This window comes from Hipposideros armiger, unplaced genomic scaffold (genome assembly GCF_001890085.2).
Source record: "Hipposideros armiger isolate ML-2016 unplaced genomic scaffold, ASM189008v1 scaffold_68, whole genome shotgun sequence".
Lineage (NCBI taxonomy): Eukaryota > Metazoa > Chordata > Mammalia > Chiroptera > Hipposideridae > Hipposideros > Hipposideros armiger.
Window position 1 is genome coordinate 1,316,842 of NW_017731418.1, and position 17,966 is coordinate 1,334,807.

General features: G+C 36.7%; 1 protein-coding gene across 6 annotated transcripts in view; it reads right to left on the minus strand.

The window, feature by feature from the left end:
• Positions 1-17,966, minus strand: part of PPARGC1A (PPARG coactivator 1 alpha) — a 643,335-nt gene that overhangs the window by 31,984 nt on the left and 593,385 nt on the right. For 5 of the 6 annotated variants that reach the window (XM_019642416.1, XM_019642415.1, XM_019642414.1 and 2 more), the window contains 5 exons: positions 9,128-9,322; positions 7,215-7,337; positions 6,139-6,343; positions 2,085-2,130; positions 1,902-1,975 (listed from right to left, as the gene is read on the minus strand). In XM_019642416.1, coding sequence (XP_019497961.1) covers positions 1,902-1,975; positions 2,085-2,130; positions 6,139-6,343; positions 7,215-7,337; positions 9,128-9,322 — 643 coding nt within the window. The remainder of the gene's footprint in view (positions 1-1,901; positions 1,976-2,084; positions 2,131-6,138; positions 6,344-7,214; positions 7,338-9,127; positions 9,323-17,966) is intronic. The other variant, XM_019642417.1, reaches the window with a different exon arrangement.

The following is a 17,966-nucleotide window of genomic DNA, read 5'->3' on the forward strand; positions in this document are numbered from 1 at the left end:
TTCCTTTCAGTGAACTTCTTGCCATAAGCCACAGTCATGTATTTTCTCAAACCAGTTAATGCCATTCTACTGGTGACTAAAATTATGTAAGAGAATAAAGTATTATGTAAACTAATAACATATGAGTAAAAATGTTGTTTCTATAAAAAGACTCAATCAAGGTGCATCACTAAAAGAAAGCCTGTCAAATTAGTTCTAGATGGGTGCTACTGGAAAACACTGAGGAACTGTGGGAATTATTATTATGATTTACATGAAAATCATAAAATCTGGAATGATTCTGCACTCCAACTACCACACAAATATTTTAATATCTTTAATTATTTTCTTTCCAAGAGTAAGAAGCAAAAAGTGGAGACCACTTACGATGCATTATTAGTGAGGTTTGTGTAAGAAAGACGATTGAATCTCCCATTAGCACACTTAAGTTCAAGGAAAAGATCTCTGTCTTCTACCAAAAGTTTGATATTTTAATATATATTTATGGGTTAAGCAAAAGTAAAATGACAAAATAGTATATACTCTAAGCAACATTTTAGGTAAACCCAACAAATGCTCATTCTCGTTGGTCAGATAAGAAGGCCTCTACTGCATATAATATATACACCCAAGAGTAATTTATAATCACATATGTAAATTATAATTTATTTAAGAGTGATGTTATACATATGCTTATAAGAAAATATGTGTGTATATGTATGCACAAAAAGATATATTTGTATATAAGTACATATGTGTGAGTCTACATACACACACATACACACACACACACACACACAATGTATATAAATACCATGAAATTAACTACTCTACTGCTTTACCAAATCATGCAATCATGCAATAGACCTTGCTTAAGGAGGTAATTTACCAAACTCAAGTGTGAAATTAAATTTAGTGACAATGACCACGGTGCGTGTAGGCACCATGGTTCTGGTTGAAAGCATCTTGTTTAACTAAGTGTTCATTTACCCTTATCAGCAATGGGCAGAGCCAAACAAATTCTTGTTCAGACATCCTAAGATTCACTTTCTGGTGGGGTTCAAGTACCTAAACCTAAAGCATTTGATGCAAAGACACCATTTACAGCCAACTCAGAAGTCTACTTTGGAATTCTGGGTTAATAAGTTTCTCACAGGTCAGTCCAACTTTTTTATGCTCCTTCCTCTTTTGTATGTGAAATAAAGGTGGGCTAAATGTGTTCAGAAGTCCAAATGGTGAAGAAAATAGCTCTTGTGTAAAACTATATAAGAACTTTTATTTTGGTGAATGGGTATATTTTCATTTTCCTCCTTTGCTTAAAAGATATTAAAATGTAACATGTATGGGAGAGCATTATACTGTTAAGTACATGGAAAATATGAAATCATTCCAAGGGAAGCATTAAGAAGTAGTAAACCTGCCTTCATACCTTTGTCCCTTGCTTTCTAGCTCTGTGATTTTGGGCAAGTTACCTAAAATCTCTGAATCTCAGTTCCTCATCTTAAAAATGAGAAAACTACCACCATCCTTATGAGGTCTTGTGAAATTAGCCAAAACCACTTATATGCCTGGCACAGTTATTGAGTGGAAGATCAATAAATGTTCATTTCTCCTCCTGCTCAAGTTTTGGTACCTTAATCAGAAATAGGATTATTTAAGGATCCCAGGCAGTAATATATGTATATACATCAGAGTCTGGCACAAGTCCGACCCACCATAAATGTCTCCTCTTGAAAAAAAATAAACAAACAACTGGAATTATTTATAGATAACTTCTTATCCAATGTTGTTTGTTCTCTGTTACTTGCATTAATCGCATAAAGAATACACTCTAATTTCATATATATATTACACACACACACACACACACACACACACACACACACACACACATACAGCTCCAAGTCAAATGTAAAGCTTACCTGCAGTTCCAGAGAGTTCCACACTTAAGGTTCGTTCAATAGTCTTGTTCTCAAATGGGGAACCCTTGGGGTCACTGGAAGATATGGCACATTTATAAAAACAAACTGAAATGGAGTTGCTGTAGCCAAATGTATTAGAACCCCCTTCCCTTTCTGAAAATGGTTACATTTCTTTATACTTACTTTGGTGACTCTGGGGTCAGAGGAAGAGATAAAGTTGTTGGTTTGGCTAAAGGAAAAAAAAGGAAACTAATTATGAAATATTGAGTGTTTTGGATTTGTTTTTTTTCTACTATAGTCAGATTGGAAACTGGAAACTGGAAAACGAAAGTAAGGAAATCCCTGAATATTGGATCAAAGTTAGACAATAGTCCATTACGCTAAAAAAAGTTCCGAACAACACTTGCAGCAGGAAACTGTCATTCAAAAAACATATAAAAACAGAATTTCCCACAAAAATGTAGCATCCCTGTTAAGGATACAAAATTTGCATCATATCATCAGAAGGAAATAATGTTTCCTATTTTAATTTGGAATACAGTACATGGCTTGTTTAGACAAGAAAAGAGCAGAGCAACTACAAATGACAGAACATTATGAATATTTAGTTGAGTTTTCTTCTAAAATGCATAATTTTATATCTGGCCTGAGAATAGGCTATTTCTATGAGGCCAAAGCTCATATAATAGCCATTCCATTCACTAAAAATTAATTAAAAGATTATGGCAAATTGTGGACATTGACTCAGGTGGCTTAAAAGGGGTTCAGATCCCCAAATCTGAAAGACAACTAAAGTAATGTACTATGTTTAACAGTTGAGAGATTTAAAGACTTGCTAAGAGAGCTCATCTGCTTCCTTTTATTCTTCTTAAATTTTACCTCCTACAGAAGGCATTTCCCAATTATTAAGGGTGGATGGAGTAAGACTTCTCACTCCAAAATTTCAATTGCTTCTCTTTGAACAGAAGGAGGGAAAAACATGATGAGAAATGCCCTTGGGATATACATTCACATATTCTGTATATATATATATATATATATATATATATATATATATATATATGCTTATCTGTAAGATATATTTATATGTACGTAGGTTTATGTCAATTTTTTTCCAGTAAAATAACTACTTTCGAAAGGTCAAGAGATAGTCGTTTATGTAATGAAAATCATAGACTTGAAACCAAAAACGTCTTTAGAATAAACTTCCTTATTTTATGGATGAAAGAATCTGAGAAAAATCTTTAGAGATGCTAAATGATATTTTCAGGGCCATAAAACTGGCTACTGTCAGAACCAGCCCGGAATATGTTTCTTTTCTCCTATAATATTATCAAAAGGAACTGCAACCAATAGATATTAAAGCAAATTAATCAACCCCAGTAATTAAGGTCCTCTGAAATGGGAAAATATTATTTATATCCAAATTAGGCTGAAATTAGGTACTTTACTTGGATAAATAGTATTTACACTTTTAATTGGTAGATTTAGATTTAGTTTTTAAACAATGGAATGGTTTATCATCTACCCAGTGTGCATCCAATAATGTGAAGTTCGTGTTGTCATCTACAAATTAGGTACATTGATTGATTGGCTTTTTCATATATACAGATAAATGAACAGGGTTTACATTCAATTTTTTTTAGTATGTCTGTTATAATGAGCCTTTCAAAAATAACACACTTATGAAGGAACTTTCCCAACTTTTACAGTGCTCAACTAATAATTAGGATAAGGCAAACAGGTTCCATACCAGAAAATCGCACCAGATATGTACATTTATTGAATGCATATTGAAAATGTGCATTAAAAATCAGTCACTGGAATTCTAGCTTTCAAGGTGTAGGTAGGCTATCTGAAATGCTCAAAGGAAGACCGCCAAATTTCTGATAGTTGGGTACAGACAAGGCCAAGCAATGGAAGGAAAGGAGTAGGCGGTAGCCATATTTAATGAGAACAAAAGCAAACAGAAAATGAGGGCCATAGAAGGGGTACAGCCCCTAACCTCATACAGATCTAATCTCTGAATAAACCCATGCTCACAAAAGCTACCGCTAGAGGAGCACTGATTTGGTTCACTCAGCATTTAATCCACAGTTTCAATGACTAGTAGACCAGAGACCATGATCCTTGAGGGCAGGAATGCATCTTTTTCATGCAGATCATGGTATTTTTGATGAAAAAATGCATTAGCAAATGAATGAATAAATGAATCAGTGGAACACCAAGTGCCAAAGGCCAGACCATTATCCTAAGGAACTTAGAAGAACCTGACCCCACAATGTTACAATGTGCACACATGGATTTTAGTGAGGAAAAATTACAATACATTAGGAAGGGTAACCTCAGTAGAGAGCTTAGTGATTGTCTTCAATAGTTCATATATTTTTCACTTTCAAATTGTGAATAATAACTTCATCCCTGAAGCTGAGCATTTATTTCCTGTTGGTTATTAACAGCCAGCCATTTTTTATTTTTATTTTTTTAGACCTTTAATAACTACAGGATTTTTTTTTTCCAGTCAAAAAGCTTTGTTCCGGGGATAAGCTTTTCATGCCTCACCACAGAAATATACTTTTAAAAAACCCACGTGCAGCAGGACTCTTCCAAATACTATTTCTTCCATAAGCCAATTTAATTCCTCATTGCCATCTTTTGTAATAGTTTACAGTAATATTTAGTGGTAAGCAAATTTAAATATTAAAAAAACCAAAAACCCTCAAAATCCAAAAGGACCAATTAAAGTTACAAAAAAAGAAAATCTTTAAAACATGAGCAACTGGACTGGGTTCACTGACTACCAGGTTTCATCGAGCTTGGGACTTCAAATCCAGCTCCCAAAAATGAACGCATGACTAGCAAGAGGTAAAACGTAGCCTCGTGAATTCTTCAGCTCACTCACTAGAGCGAGTCCAGCTGGCTTTCCTTCAACTGGGGACTTCAGCAGCCATGAATCCCACAGCACGGCTGGTTCTGCTCTGAGAAAAACTCTTCCAGAGAGTGTATATGAGGGGGTCTATCAGGGCGGAGCCTGCTAAAAGATTTCGGCTCATTTCGATAAATACATTTTCCTGAACTTACAGAAAGGGGTGGAGAGTGATTTTGAGATAGCCACCAGGAAAAACCTAACCAAAAGCCAGTTTAAAAGGTGCTAGGAAGGTTCCTGAAAATTCTGGGCTTATGGTGAGGTAGGGATGAGAGAGGGAAATTCAAAACACTGGGAAAGAAAATACTTATGAAAAGCAGCAGCAACAGCATACCTGTGTGAAATAATCATGGTTCAAAACAGGGATCAGGGGCTACCACTCTGCAGCTGGAAGGGGAAGTTGGGAAAACAAAAGGAAAAAAAAAAGAGGTGGATGTTTATAATTGCTATTTTAGAATAGGCCTACTTGCAACTATAAGGTAAGAGGTCTTGTTCACGTAGAAACTGGAATACTTTAAAGCAACAGCAACTTTCAACAAGCTCTCTCTGAGCCTCTCAGACTAGAATATTTTGAGAGAAGGGGCCAAAAAGAAAGAAAAGTACATCTCCATCAAGAGAAATGTTCCCAAAGTTACCCTGATTTGTCTCAGAAGCATCAGCCTTCCAGTAACGTATGGGGATAATAAAAAAAATCAACCCAAGTTTCATTTAATCTAGGCAATGTTATTTTAAAATAGAAAGCAAATTAAAAAAAAAATTCTAGGAAATTCCAAATCCTTATGTACAAAATAAAATCTGTGAGCCTAACATGTAGTCTCAAAACAAAACAAAACCAGAAAAAGAATGCACTTAAAAATCAGTCGAGGCTGCATAATTATTATTTACTATTTCTTAAAGTATATACAGCAAATCAACAGTGCCTCATTTTTTTTCCATGATTGAAAGGGGGGAAAAATAAATCAAAGCTCTTTAATGAATTGCCTAGCCCAGCTTGCTCAGAACTTCAATTATCTCAGCATTTCGGAGTCATGTAAACATCATCTAATGTTGCAATGCACCCCCTTCGGCACTACCCACCCTCAGCTAACACTTCAGGTGCCTTTTGGTGATCGTGAATTAGGCTGTATATCAGCCGAATAGGATATGTTCAACCTATGTCCCAGCAAGGGGTTTTTTCCCCCCATCTATAATAAAGTGCTGAATTCTCTTTCTAGAGAGACACCCCTGGAAAGGAAGCCAGAAGTTTGGGCATCGTCAGCCCGGCACACAGCGCCCTTGCACACAGAGTGTGTTTTTTTCTCCCCAGCCTACCTTGTAAATGTTGCGACTGCGATTGTGTGTGGGACTTCTTTTTGGAGGTGCATTTGTCTCTGCTGCTGTTCCTGGTCTCTGTGGGTTTAGTGTGAGGAGGGTCATCGTTTGTGGTCAGATACTTGAGAAGTTCGGAGCAGGGACGTCTTTGTGGCTTTTGCTGTTGACAAATGCTCTTTGCTTTATTGCTCCATGAATTCTCGGTCTTAAAAAGAAGGCATAAAGAAAGCTAAAAATTAGTGAACTGAACCTTATCAGAATGGATATAGGTTTTCTGAAGAGATGAGATTTTCAATGAAGTGTTCAGTCTAAGTGTACTAGATCTATGAGCTGTGAATAATTGTTTGCAGAACAAGGAAAGAAAATTACATTTAAAATTCCTAAATGACATTTATGCAGCTTTTTATTTCATTTCTCCTACATTTCAATGTTCTTACTCAGCAACATGTAACTAACAAGACCCTACAGCGCCTTTACTGTGAATAAAAAAAAAAAAAAAAGCTGGTTTAAACCTTAATTTGCCACTGATTGCCGGAGCCCAGTATTCACAATTCTCTTAAGTACCCCTTAACACTCCGTTTTCACTCACAGTGAATGGCAAGACAAACATTGTTTAATACAGCCTGCTAACCGAGTTATGTCATTGTCGGCATTCCATCCAATTAATGGCAGAGATAGATCTTCTGCGGTGATTCCAGAGCAATCTTTCTCAGGTTAGACAGCTGGCAAAATGGCAATCCTGCATCTTAAAGTCACTCATAGATAATACCAGCCTATCAGCAAATGAAATTGCAGCCCACACTGCCACATGTATTAATAAAGTGGGCAAAGAGTAACAGACGGTGGAACCTCCATTTCAATTGTCTAAAGACAAAGTGTAAACGAACGCTTCCTAGTTTCAAATAGCTGGAGTGCTGCTTTTGGAAACCCATTTCATGATCGGTTTCACCATTAGGAGGCAACTGCAGGATCCCAGCTGACTTCACACATATAAATTAACCGATCATTTGTTGTACAGCTTCAGGCAAAAACCCTTTGTGACTTTCCTTCCTATGTTAAAAAGTTTAGGTCTGTACCTTAACAACGGAGGGGTTTGTTCTGATCCTGTGATTATGGTTTGCATGATTCTGGGTACTGAGACCACTGCATTCATTATAACTTAGCTGAGTGTTGGCCGGCGCCAGTAAGAGCTTCTTGAGCTAGAAACGTATCAGAGAAGGGGGAAAGGCAAGGAAAGTTAAGCGTCTTCTAAGCATTAGAATAAGGTATTGAAATTTTTAACTTAAATTGAATTATAATCATAAAAAGTAATTATATCACTCTTTAATTATATCACACCTTATCACAAAAGTACTAAAGGAAATGCACATTTAAAAACTAAGAAAAAGTTGGGCTTTATACTACCAACTGAAAGTATTTCCTTTTCCTACATTTGAAACTTTGTATTGTCTGCCAATTTCTTTTAGATAGAATCAGGCAAAAGCATCTTCCTAAAAAGATTTACAAATCACTACTAGGTGAGAAAAGCTGCCTTGCTAAATGAGGACCTGGGGAGTAGGAAGGGAATATATGGACATTTTCCCCTCCAAATGAACAAAGTACATGAAAGATTCTGTGAGGTTTTGACTTATGTTACACGATCAAGTATAAAACCTTACTGATGCAAAGAATATTTGGAATAAAAGAGTGGCTACCGTTGAAGAGGATTTGTAAATAGAGTCAACAGATGTGGGTTCTGGCTCAGCCAAAGCAGTTACTGTCCCTTGACTTCTGTTTCTTCATTTGATTTGAGGGCCTTCCCGGGCCTCCCTCCTTGGACACTTAGTATGACTCTAGGTCAACAACACCTTCCAATTGAATCAATTGTATGGATGAAAATCATCCAGTATCAACAGGAAGAAATCAGAGTCCTGACAGAAGAGCCAATGATACTGACAAATGGAGAAATTGGGGAATAAATACCAATTACTTATGAGGTATTTTCTTCTAGACCAGAAATTTCAAAAGGCGAACGCATACAAGCAAGGTCTCCACATGTTTACATGGAGTGCTTTTAACATTTAAAAATTTAGAGATGGGTGAGAAACAGCCTCTAAATAGCACATTGAAGGACATTATTAAAGTTTGGAGGATGGTGTTCTGTAATTTACATAGTGTGCTCTTACATCAGATTTATGGCAAATGACAAATGGCTAAAACAAACAAAAAGGTAAAACTGTGTCTTAGAACCAATAAAATTCTGGTCAAGCACTGCTTTGAAAAGGAAATTCACTCTCCAATGCCAACAAATTCATTCTTCATTGCCTACCATAAATTTAGGTAACTTAAGGTTGCAAATGTGCTATCATTTATCAATCTTCATAAGAATTATGGATCCAAAGTCTTTAAAATATTACATACCCCTGATCTACCTTCTATTTCTAGAATTGTATGCATAAGAATAAAACTAAAAATATGTCAATTATTATACAATTTATGACAGTGAAAAATAGGGTAAAAAGAGACTAAATATCCAACCTTAAGGGATTACTTAATAAATTGGGACATCTTCAAATAACAAAATACTATGCAACCATTAAAATAATGGATACACTTAAAATTCACAAACATACTAATCATATATCTTAATAAAAGAGGAGATTTCAACCATTTTGTATATTAGAGGTTATTTGAAATTACAGGTGAATGTTCAGTCTATTCTTTTTGGTTGTCTACATTTTCTAAGTTTCTACCATGAACATAAATAATACTAAGAAATAAAAGTACACACAAAAGATAGTTTAAAAAATGTAGTAAGATCACAGGAAGACTGTATTGTCAATATTTTTAAACACAGAATCACAGAGTCTGCAACTCCAAGTGTGCTTGGGGATTGTTTTGGCATCAGTCTAAATTAAAAATCCAGACCTTATTGTTACTACATCATACCCATGCAGCGGGTAGCCAGAGGCAACTCCAATTCCTGTTAAACAGTAGGAAGGGTTCTTACTAGAGACGGCTCTTCTGCCTCCTGAGGCGGAGGGGTGCCGTCAGGCATGGAGGAAGGACTAGCCTCATTCTCAGTGGTCACATCTCCATCTGTCAGTGCATCAAATGAGGGCAATCCGTCTTCATCCACAGGGAGACTGTCCAGGGTCTCTGTGAGGACTGCTAGCAAGTTCGCCTCATTCTCTTCATCTATCTTCTGCAGAAACAAAACAGGAAGATGTGAGTGAGTCGACACTGGGAAATGGGTCACACTGTTCATCGGCAAAGATTGGACAGGTTTAGCCAAAGAAGTCAACTGCACATAAAATTTTGAATGCACATGCCAGAACACAACGATCATGTCTTTCTCAAGAGTCCAAGTTCAGTTTTGGTCTGAAACACACAATGAATTAATCCCTCTACTGTACCAATCTCTGATGGTTGAGCTGTCCAATTTAGTAATTTATTATGTCAGAGTCTAATACTAGTGTCTCTGATTCTGTCTTGGTCACAGTCGTTTTCCACATGTTTATGTCTTGTTTTCCCTAACTAAAAGAGATGATTTAGAGAGTGTCAGGACTTGAGAGGATTTTAACCATTATCTAGTTAATCTTCACATATAGTATTTCAATCCCCCATGCAGCATACCTGCTGAAATGTTAAACCTCTGAACACCACCAGAAATTGAAACTATACCAAGAGAAGCTATACACTTTCATGGTTTCAATTATAATCTCATCACCTAACACTCCATAGTCATTTATTTCTCTCCTTGACATCTTTCCTAACTTTAGTCATAAATCTATAACTGCCTACTGGATATTTCTAATGGATAATAGCTCCCTCATTTCCAAAACCGAAACTTAGGACTTTTCATGACAAAATTGCTGTTTCTCTTGGCTTTTCATGTTTGGGTAACAATTCTTCAGACCTCAACTCTGGAGCTACTGTGTTTCCCTGAAAATAAGACCGAACTAGAAAATAAGCCCTAGCATGGTTTTCAGGATGCTCGGAATATAAGCCCTACCCCAAAATAAGCCCCAGTTTAAGATCATCAGCCAGACAGGACTGTATCTGAATAAATGTAGATTTTTGAACATGAATAAATGAATAAAATGTGCCTTTTGGAGCAAAAGTTAATATAAGGGCCGGTCTTATTTTGGGGGAAACACAGCACCTTGCGACCTCTTGATCTGGTCACTCACTAAGCAGAGTCTTACTTTGTAACAGCTCTTAAGTGTATTCATTTCTTATGGCCAAGGGTACGATTCTAGTGCAACATTACTTCTAATGGAGGCTCCCACAAATGTACTCTATAACTTTTTTCTCAATGTCCACACTCAATCCCACCAAGATATCCTTGGAAAGCTAATCTTCACTTATTCATTCCACAGATACTTTTGAACACCTACACCAGGTATTGAAGGCATAAAGAGAAACAAACAACACTCTGCCCCTCCAATAACACTCCAGCAGAAGGAAGAACCTGAAAACAATTTATTACAAAAGACAATATTGATTTCAGTTCTCTATGTAAAAACTTTCAAGATGACCTGAACTAGAGCATATATACCTTGTTTATAGGGCAATGTGCTACATTCTGTGCATCTGGCAACCAATGCTGGGTACACAGAGAATAGTTGATTACCTGGTGACTTATTCATTGATCTGCATGTATTGCCTAAAATATATAGTGTGTCTATTGCTTTCTTTTCCTTCTTTTAGCACTTCACATTGTTTGTCCAATGATCTGTTTCATATCTTTTTTTAATGTTCTGTAGGCTATGACATTAACAATAGCTCAATTATCCCACACAGATTCTATTACACAATGCACCTAAGCTGTTGGCATCTAATGAAGCTAGCAGTGCCCACACTTCCTTTTCTCTGGCACCGAACTCCAGTTAATTGACCTGACAAAATTACAAGAATCACAGAATAAGACAGCTAATCAGAAAATCAAATTGTATTACTAGAGAAATTAGGCAGGGCTTTATCACGTATACATTCTATTTTCACATAAAAAATTGTTTTCCCTCATTACTAATCAGCCTCCATCCAGAAGAAAAACTATAGACTTCTTTTTTTTATTATTCAAGAGGCCAAGAAGAGCTATTTGCTACTTACATACTTATAGTGGACTTTACTGGGTATTTTTTACATTTGCATTATGCATCTTCTTAGTGTTCCTGGACTTGACATTGCGAGTCAAGTGGTTTTGGGCCCACAAAGTAGAGTGGCGACAGCATGAGTTTTAGGACTAATGCAGAGGGTAAATTCTAATCAGAATGGATAAAATGTTAACTTCAAAATGGCACCACTTCCTTCCATAAACTGATAAAATCGTTAAAAATTCAAATTGCTCAATTTAATAACAATTATTAGCATCCCTCCCTCCCCCTCAACTCTTCTGGATAACGTCCATGTAATTTTATTTGTAAAGATACTGAAATCATTTGCCTTTATTTTCTGGCCAGGGTTATAATTTGGCATCCAAAAATTCCAATCTCCTTTTTGTTTTAATTTAGATTCCTTCACATACCAAAAAACTAAATCAAGTATTAAATTATTCTGAGTAAAAATATAATTAAATGAAATACATATTGTTTTACATATCCCAAAGCCATGAAATTTACATTAATATAAGAATCTCCATGTTACCTAATAAAAATAATTTTGAAAATATCTGAAGCAGACACACATACTTTCAGTAAATTGAACATTTTTTCCAGGTATCCCAATTTCCATAAAGGCTTATTTCAAGTTTAAAAATAGCTCAATAAAAATAGTTAAGCGTGTTTACCAATAAATGAATAATTTTGTTTACCCTGATTTAAATTTTGGGTTTGGCTTCCCAGCAATAATACTACAAGCCTCTATTTGCTTTCAATCACAAAATACAATAGCGCTTTAGTTTTATCCCTAGTGCAAACAAACTACAATAATTCCAATCAAGTCAAAATGACAAAGAACACTTAAATTAACTAGTTTTTTTCCAATTTATTTAATAAGCCTGGGTGAATGTACACCAAAATACAATGGCAGAAAGATTGGAGCTTGATAATGTTATAATTAATTTACAAGACCTGATTAAACCACCAACTATTTTAATTCTCCTCTCTACTGGAACCACAAGGGGTGGGGGGGGTTATTAGATAGAAGATTGGCATTTTGCTAGTGTATGTTTGTGAGTGTGTGTATGTGTGTGTGTTGAGGTATGTAGGTAGAGCAGGCTGGTATTCAAATTGTATGGACCAGTAGGACTAATCATTATTTATATTCAGTGTCCATTAGAAGTAATTTAAACCTTTTACTTATCATCCCTGTCTGTGGGTGACTCCAAGAGGTGCTCCAAGACCAATTATTTTAAGAAAGCAGTTTTTGAATTAAGGGAGAAAAAAATGTTATTATTTCAAATTCTCTGTGTTTTCTTTCATCATAGAAGGCTGGGGAAAAAGTTTGATATTTACCAATGACACTTCTGTGTTGAAGTTCGACAGATACCCCAATATGTAAACTTGAGTGGGCACTGCCCCTCACTGTGGCAATGTCAATTAGTTTACCATGAGTTTCAACAATCAAATGCCCACCACACTGCCCCAAAAGGCAATGGATGTGACGAAAAGGACTCTGTTAAACAATTAATGTCACTTTCCATTATTGCTTCGGTCCCAATTTACAGAGCAAATAAATCAACGTCACTGCAGCTGAAGCACACTGGCCTAGTAACACACGTCTGTTCACAGGTGAAGGACAGGGAATCACATTAGTCAGTAAAATGACATTGCAAGATAACCTCTCAAAGACTCAGCTCTGATACTGCTTTCTAAATGTTCGAAATGACTGTTTTTACAAAAATCTACTTATTAGCTTCAAATAAGTTTAAAAAAGAAAAGCAGTGAGGTGAGAAAGAGAGAGCAGAACACCAGTTGGGTAGCGACCTACAGCTACATAAACTGAGCTCAGTCTAGTAGCCAGCAACAGAGAGGCGGAAGTAAAGGTAGAAACTAGGCCAAGAGGCATTTCAAACACCGCTGAGCTCTGTGGTCGTCAAGCAGCATTTCTCATGGTGGATTTCAACCTTGGGCTCTCCTTACACAATGCAAGTCTGCTGCTACTCTTCCCACCTAAATAAAGGTCCATGTGACTATAACGCCTCATTCTCTAAGGGCTCTCCAGGAAGAAAGAAGGCACATCAACAAAAACTCACTCAAGGTGTAAAGAATTTCCAGTGACAGGTGATACACATACATGTGTACGAACAACCCCAAATTTAGAATATGCAACAATTCCAATGCAATGCCATGTCCTTAATAAATGAATTTAGAAGAGTCAACAAAATCAGAAGCTTTATGACTGCTCTTTGAGACAGCTGGGTCCCTATTTGATCTGGACTAATGTGCTATAATTCAAAAGGTACCATTGAAGGAAGGTAAATTCTAGCCCTTCAGGTGCCCAGAGTCACCTCAAAATTGCAATTTGGGATTCAGTATGTAATATCTGGGCCCTCTTCCTTTGGGAGCAGTTGGCAAAAGAATCTTCCAATTGGTTTTACAACCTGGGGCAGGCAGTGCATTCCACTCACCCAACTGCACACAGGCAGTGAATAAATCCACTAAATTAAGGAGGCAATGAGAGACTTTGAAATGCTAACCAACACCTGAAGGGAGAAGCCCAGAGTGAAAACCGCATGTGGTATCCTCAAGATTTCTAAACACAGGCTATTATGGAAGGACCATGCCCTGCTTATGACAGTAATTTTTTCCACATCTTGTAGAATTGCAATTACACTCTGCATCCCTAGATTTTCACACTTGCTTGATCTCTGTTTGATAAAAATAGTTTAATAGCCATTTAATCACAGCTTCATTATCTTAGCTCTCTTAATGTGAATTAGGCCAGGAGAATTCTGGCTTCCTCATTATTCAAATCATCAATAAGAAGGAAACAGTGGGGGCTTCTTATCATTCATTAATCACTTTCAGTATCTTAGGTACTGTTTACTTAGAGATCAATCTGTGTGAGAGGTCACTTAACCTCTCTGAACCTCTGTTTTTTTCTATATAAAATTTCAGGTTATTATCTGCCTAATTCCTATTACAGAATTTTTCTGCACTCATGATTAATAGGGAGATAGAAAGAGTGGATAATGGCCTGAGCATTCCTCAAGAAGGTGCTCAATAAACATTTCCAGTGTATATGCCATCATCTTGATTACCCATACTTGAATTTCATTCTTTGAGCACAATCTACCACTGACTTTTAGCACTGGGCCAGCTTCCTCCCAAATACCCAGCATGCTTTGGGCTTTCTCCTTGCCCCATCCAGCTGATTTGGAAGGAGCTGATGAAGACAAAATTAACTCCTACTTTAAGTGAGGCCTAATTTAGAAGGGAAATCTGTTAGAGTAACATCTGGTAATGTATTCTGAAGCCAAATATAAATGATATTTATGGATTATCCATTATTTTGGATTATTTGTTCTACTAGGCCCCATCAGGAATTGAAATAAATAAATGAGAAAGTGATTTTTATGATAAAGTCAGGAGTTCAAATAAGAAACAAAATTGATCATAAGAGTCCCTTTCCTGAATGTCCAGACATAAAGCTATGTACCTCAGTTTCAGGAACAAAAAGCCAAAAAATACTTTTGCATGTATAAAGTTTGGTTTTGATATATAAAGTTTGATTCAAGATTTGAAAGAAGCTGAATTCCAAATAAAGAGAAAAATTGCCTTCTGAAATGAAATAAAAAATAATGATTCAAAAGTATACCACAATAATAAAGTTGGAGGTTTTTAGCTTTTTTCTTTAAATCATTTTAATCAGGACAGCTATCACTTCACTGATTGTTTACTGCACATGTCCAATCAGTGGTCGGAGCCTTTGCTGAAACAGTTGTTAAATATTTTGAACATCCACTTTCAAACAACTCTTTCTCTTTTTTTCCTCTTATTTCTCTCTCTCCATGAATGCTCTGTAATCCACTGTGGGTTTTCTTGCTTCTCTTATACCCAGGCATTGCCTCCAACAGTGTGTCTGCCCACCTCCTCACACCTCAAAAGAAAATGGGCAGAATCCCCACATGGCACTTCTTATAAGTTGCTAACTCGTACTCTACTCAATAGGAAAAATCCCTAAAATAACCCACTCACTTTTTTGTTTAGCATATGGAATAAAGGGTTTTGAAAAAGGATGGGCACTTAAAAGTAGAAAAAAAAAAAGACTTAAGGAATCTCAAGCATATATGTACAACCAAAATAACCAAGACAATAAAGACCACATTACAGTACATCAGACATTTCTTACAAAAATACTTTTGTATCTATTTATTTCTTACAAATGCCCTGAGAGTTAGCTTATTCCTCTATTTTATTCCCAGGTGAGATAAGATAAGCACATTATATGACAAGTATTTGCCCTGTAAGATGCCCAAGCTCCTGGAATTTAAGGTTGTACTGATGTACTGGCTAGTAGAAAGAATACAGAATTTAATTTCACTATCTGGGTAATTCCCCATCAACAAAGAGCCTACTTAAAATATCATATACATATGTAAATGTGTCTATACATAACATACCATGTCCCCCAGACAAACATAAGTTTGCATCTCAAAATGCATGTCTAAAACAGAATTTATGCACATATATATCTTAATCTCTTAAGTGCAGTCTCACATATTCAATTGTAGTTGACTATGTAAGTGTATAATCAACACATCTGTTCTTCCAGTTATCCACTCTGAGGAAACCAATGATCAAACACTGAAGATAATTCCCACAAAAATAAAATAAGAATCAAGTGGAAATAAATATAAGCAAAACTGAAGAATTCTCTCCACAGATATATTTAGACTTGTGGGAGTCTATTTAATACCTATTAATATTTATGTTCCTATTTAAGCAGGCATAAATGTACATTCACATCTGTACTTAGGCTCCATTCTAACTTATTAGCATACATTGCTCACTCATAAGTTAATAAGCATGTACTGAACATGTGGAGTACATTATCCTAAAAAGGATACATGACCTACAAGGTGTGATCAAACAATACGGTGAATGTTTAAATTTAAAAAATGTATTACAGTAAAAGACACATTGCCATTAATCCCCCTCAAAATACTCCCTCTCACTTCGAACACACTTATCCTATGGTTCTTACCACTTTCTGAAGCAGTCTGGAAGTCCTCTTTCATGAGTATCTTTAGTTGTGCTGTTGTGGCTGCCTCGATGACCTGAATCATTTTGACTTTGGGGAAGAGCCAGAAGTCACACGGTGCCAGATCCAGTGAATAAGGTGGATGAGAACACATGGTAATGTTTTTATTTGACAGAAATTGCCATATACCAGAAGTGACATGTAACACAGAGCATTGTCATGATGGAGGATGATTTATGGCACACTTGAAAACACGCTTTCTCTCAACCATAGCTCACACCTGACTGACTGACTGCACCGAACAAGTTGAAATTTGTCACATGCTGTTACTAAGGTTCACTGTGCTGCTTCCCGTATTGAGGATCCCTGCCTTTCTGTTGGATGGCACTCAGCAGCAGTACTCACTGTATTTTGTGATCACAACAGAAAGACTCCATGTCACACTTCATTTCTGGTACAGCAATTTCTGTCAAATAAAAACATTATGGAGTATCCTCAAATCTGACACCGTGTGACTTCCGGCTCTTCCCCAAAGTCAAAATGACCACGAAAGGTAAACATTTTGAATCAATTCAGGACATCGAGGCAACCACGACAGCACAACTAAAGACACTCACGAAAGAGGACTTCCAGAACTGCTTCAGAAAGTGGTGAGAATGATGGGATAAGTGTGTTTGAAGCAGCAAGGGGGAGTATTTTGAGGGGCATTAATGACAATGTGTCTTTTACAGTAATATTTTTTTAAATTTAAACATTCACAGTATTTTTTTTATCACACCTCATAAAGTATAAAAACAGATTCACGAGAAAGACCTAAGAAAATCCTGATTGATGCACTCAAAATGAGCTATCCTGAAGGGAAAAACGGGTAGGGGATGTTTTATGTTTACTTCTCAAAACACGTCCACAAGTTTAAACTAAGGGAGAAACTGGGCACTGTGAAAAGAACACCAGACTGGACGTCAGGAGAATTGATTCTAGTCCCATTTATACCACTAGTCAGCTGCGTGGCCTCCAGTGAAACAACTCAACTCTGGCTGCACTGTGCATGCTAGAATGATAATCCCATAGGTGCTAACTGGCTTCCTTGTTTTCACCCTTGACAGTTGGTACCCCATCCCAACAATCCATTCTCAACCGAGAAGGCTAAGTGATCCTGATAAAACCGAAGTCATACCATGGTCCTCTTTTAACCATGGCTCCCCATTTCTCTACGGGTGTAACCAAAATCCTAAGAATGATCTACTAGCCTAGGATCACCATATTTATCTTCCAAGTGAGAATACTTTTAAGAGTGAGAGGGGGTTCTATACATAATCAACCATTTGGGGGTTAACCCAGACTATTGCAGTCAAGTGAGACATGTGGTTGGTTGTCCTATACTAGACCCACATCATCTGACCCTGTCAACACCCCCATTTATCCATCTGAATCCTTTCCAATCAAGCTGACCTCTTCACTGGTCCACAAAAACGTCAGGCATTCTCCTGACCAAAATGTCGGGCATTCTCCTGCCCCAAGGTCTTTGCACCTGTTGCTTCCCCTTACTAGAAGTCTCTTCTGCCAGATGGGCACATGGCTTGCCCCTTTATCCCCTCATTTACTCAAATGTCATGTATCCAGTGAGACCTTCACAACTATTCTGGACACATTCTATCTGCCTTCTTGGCTTACTTTTCCCTTTGACACTAATTTCTCTC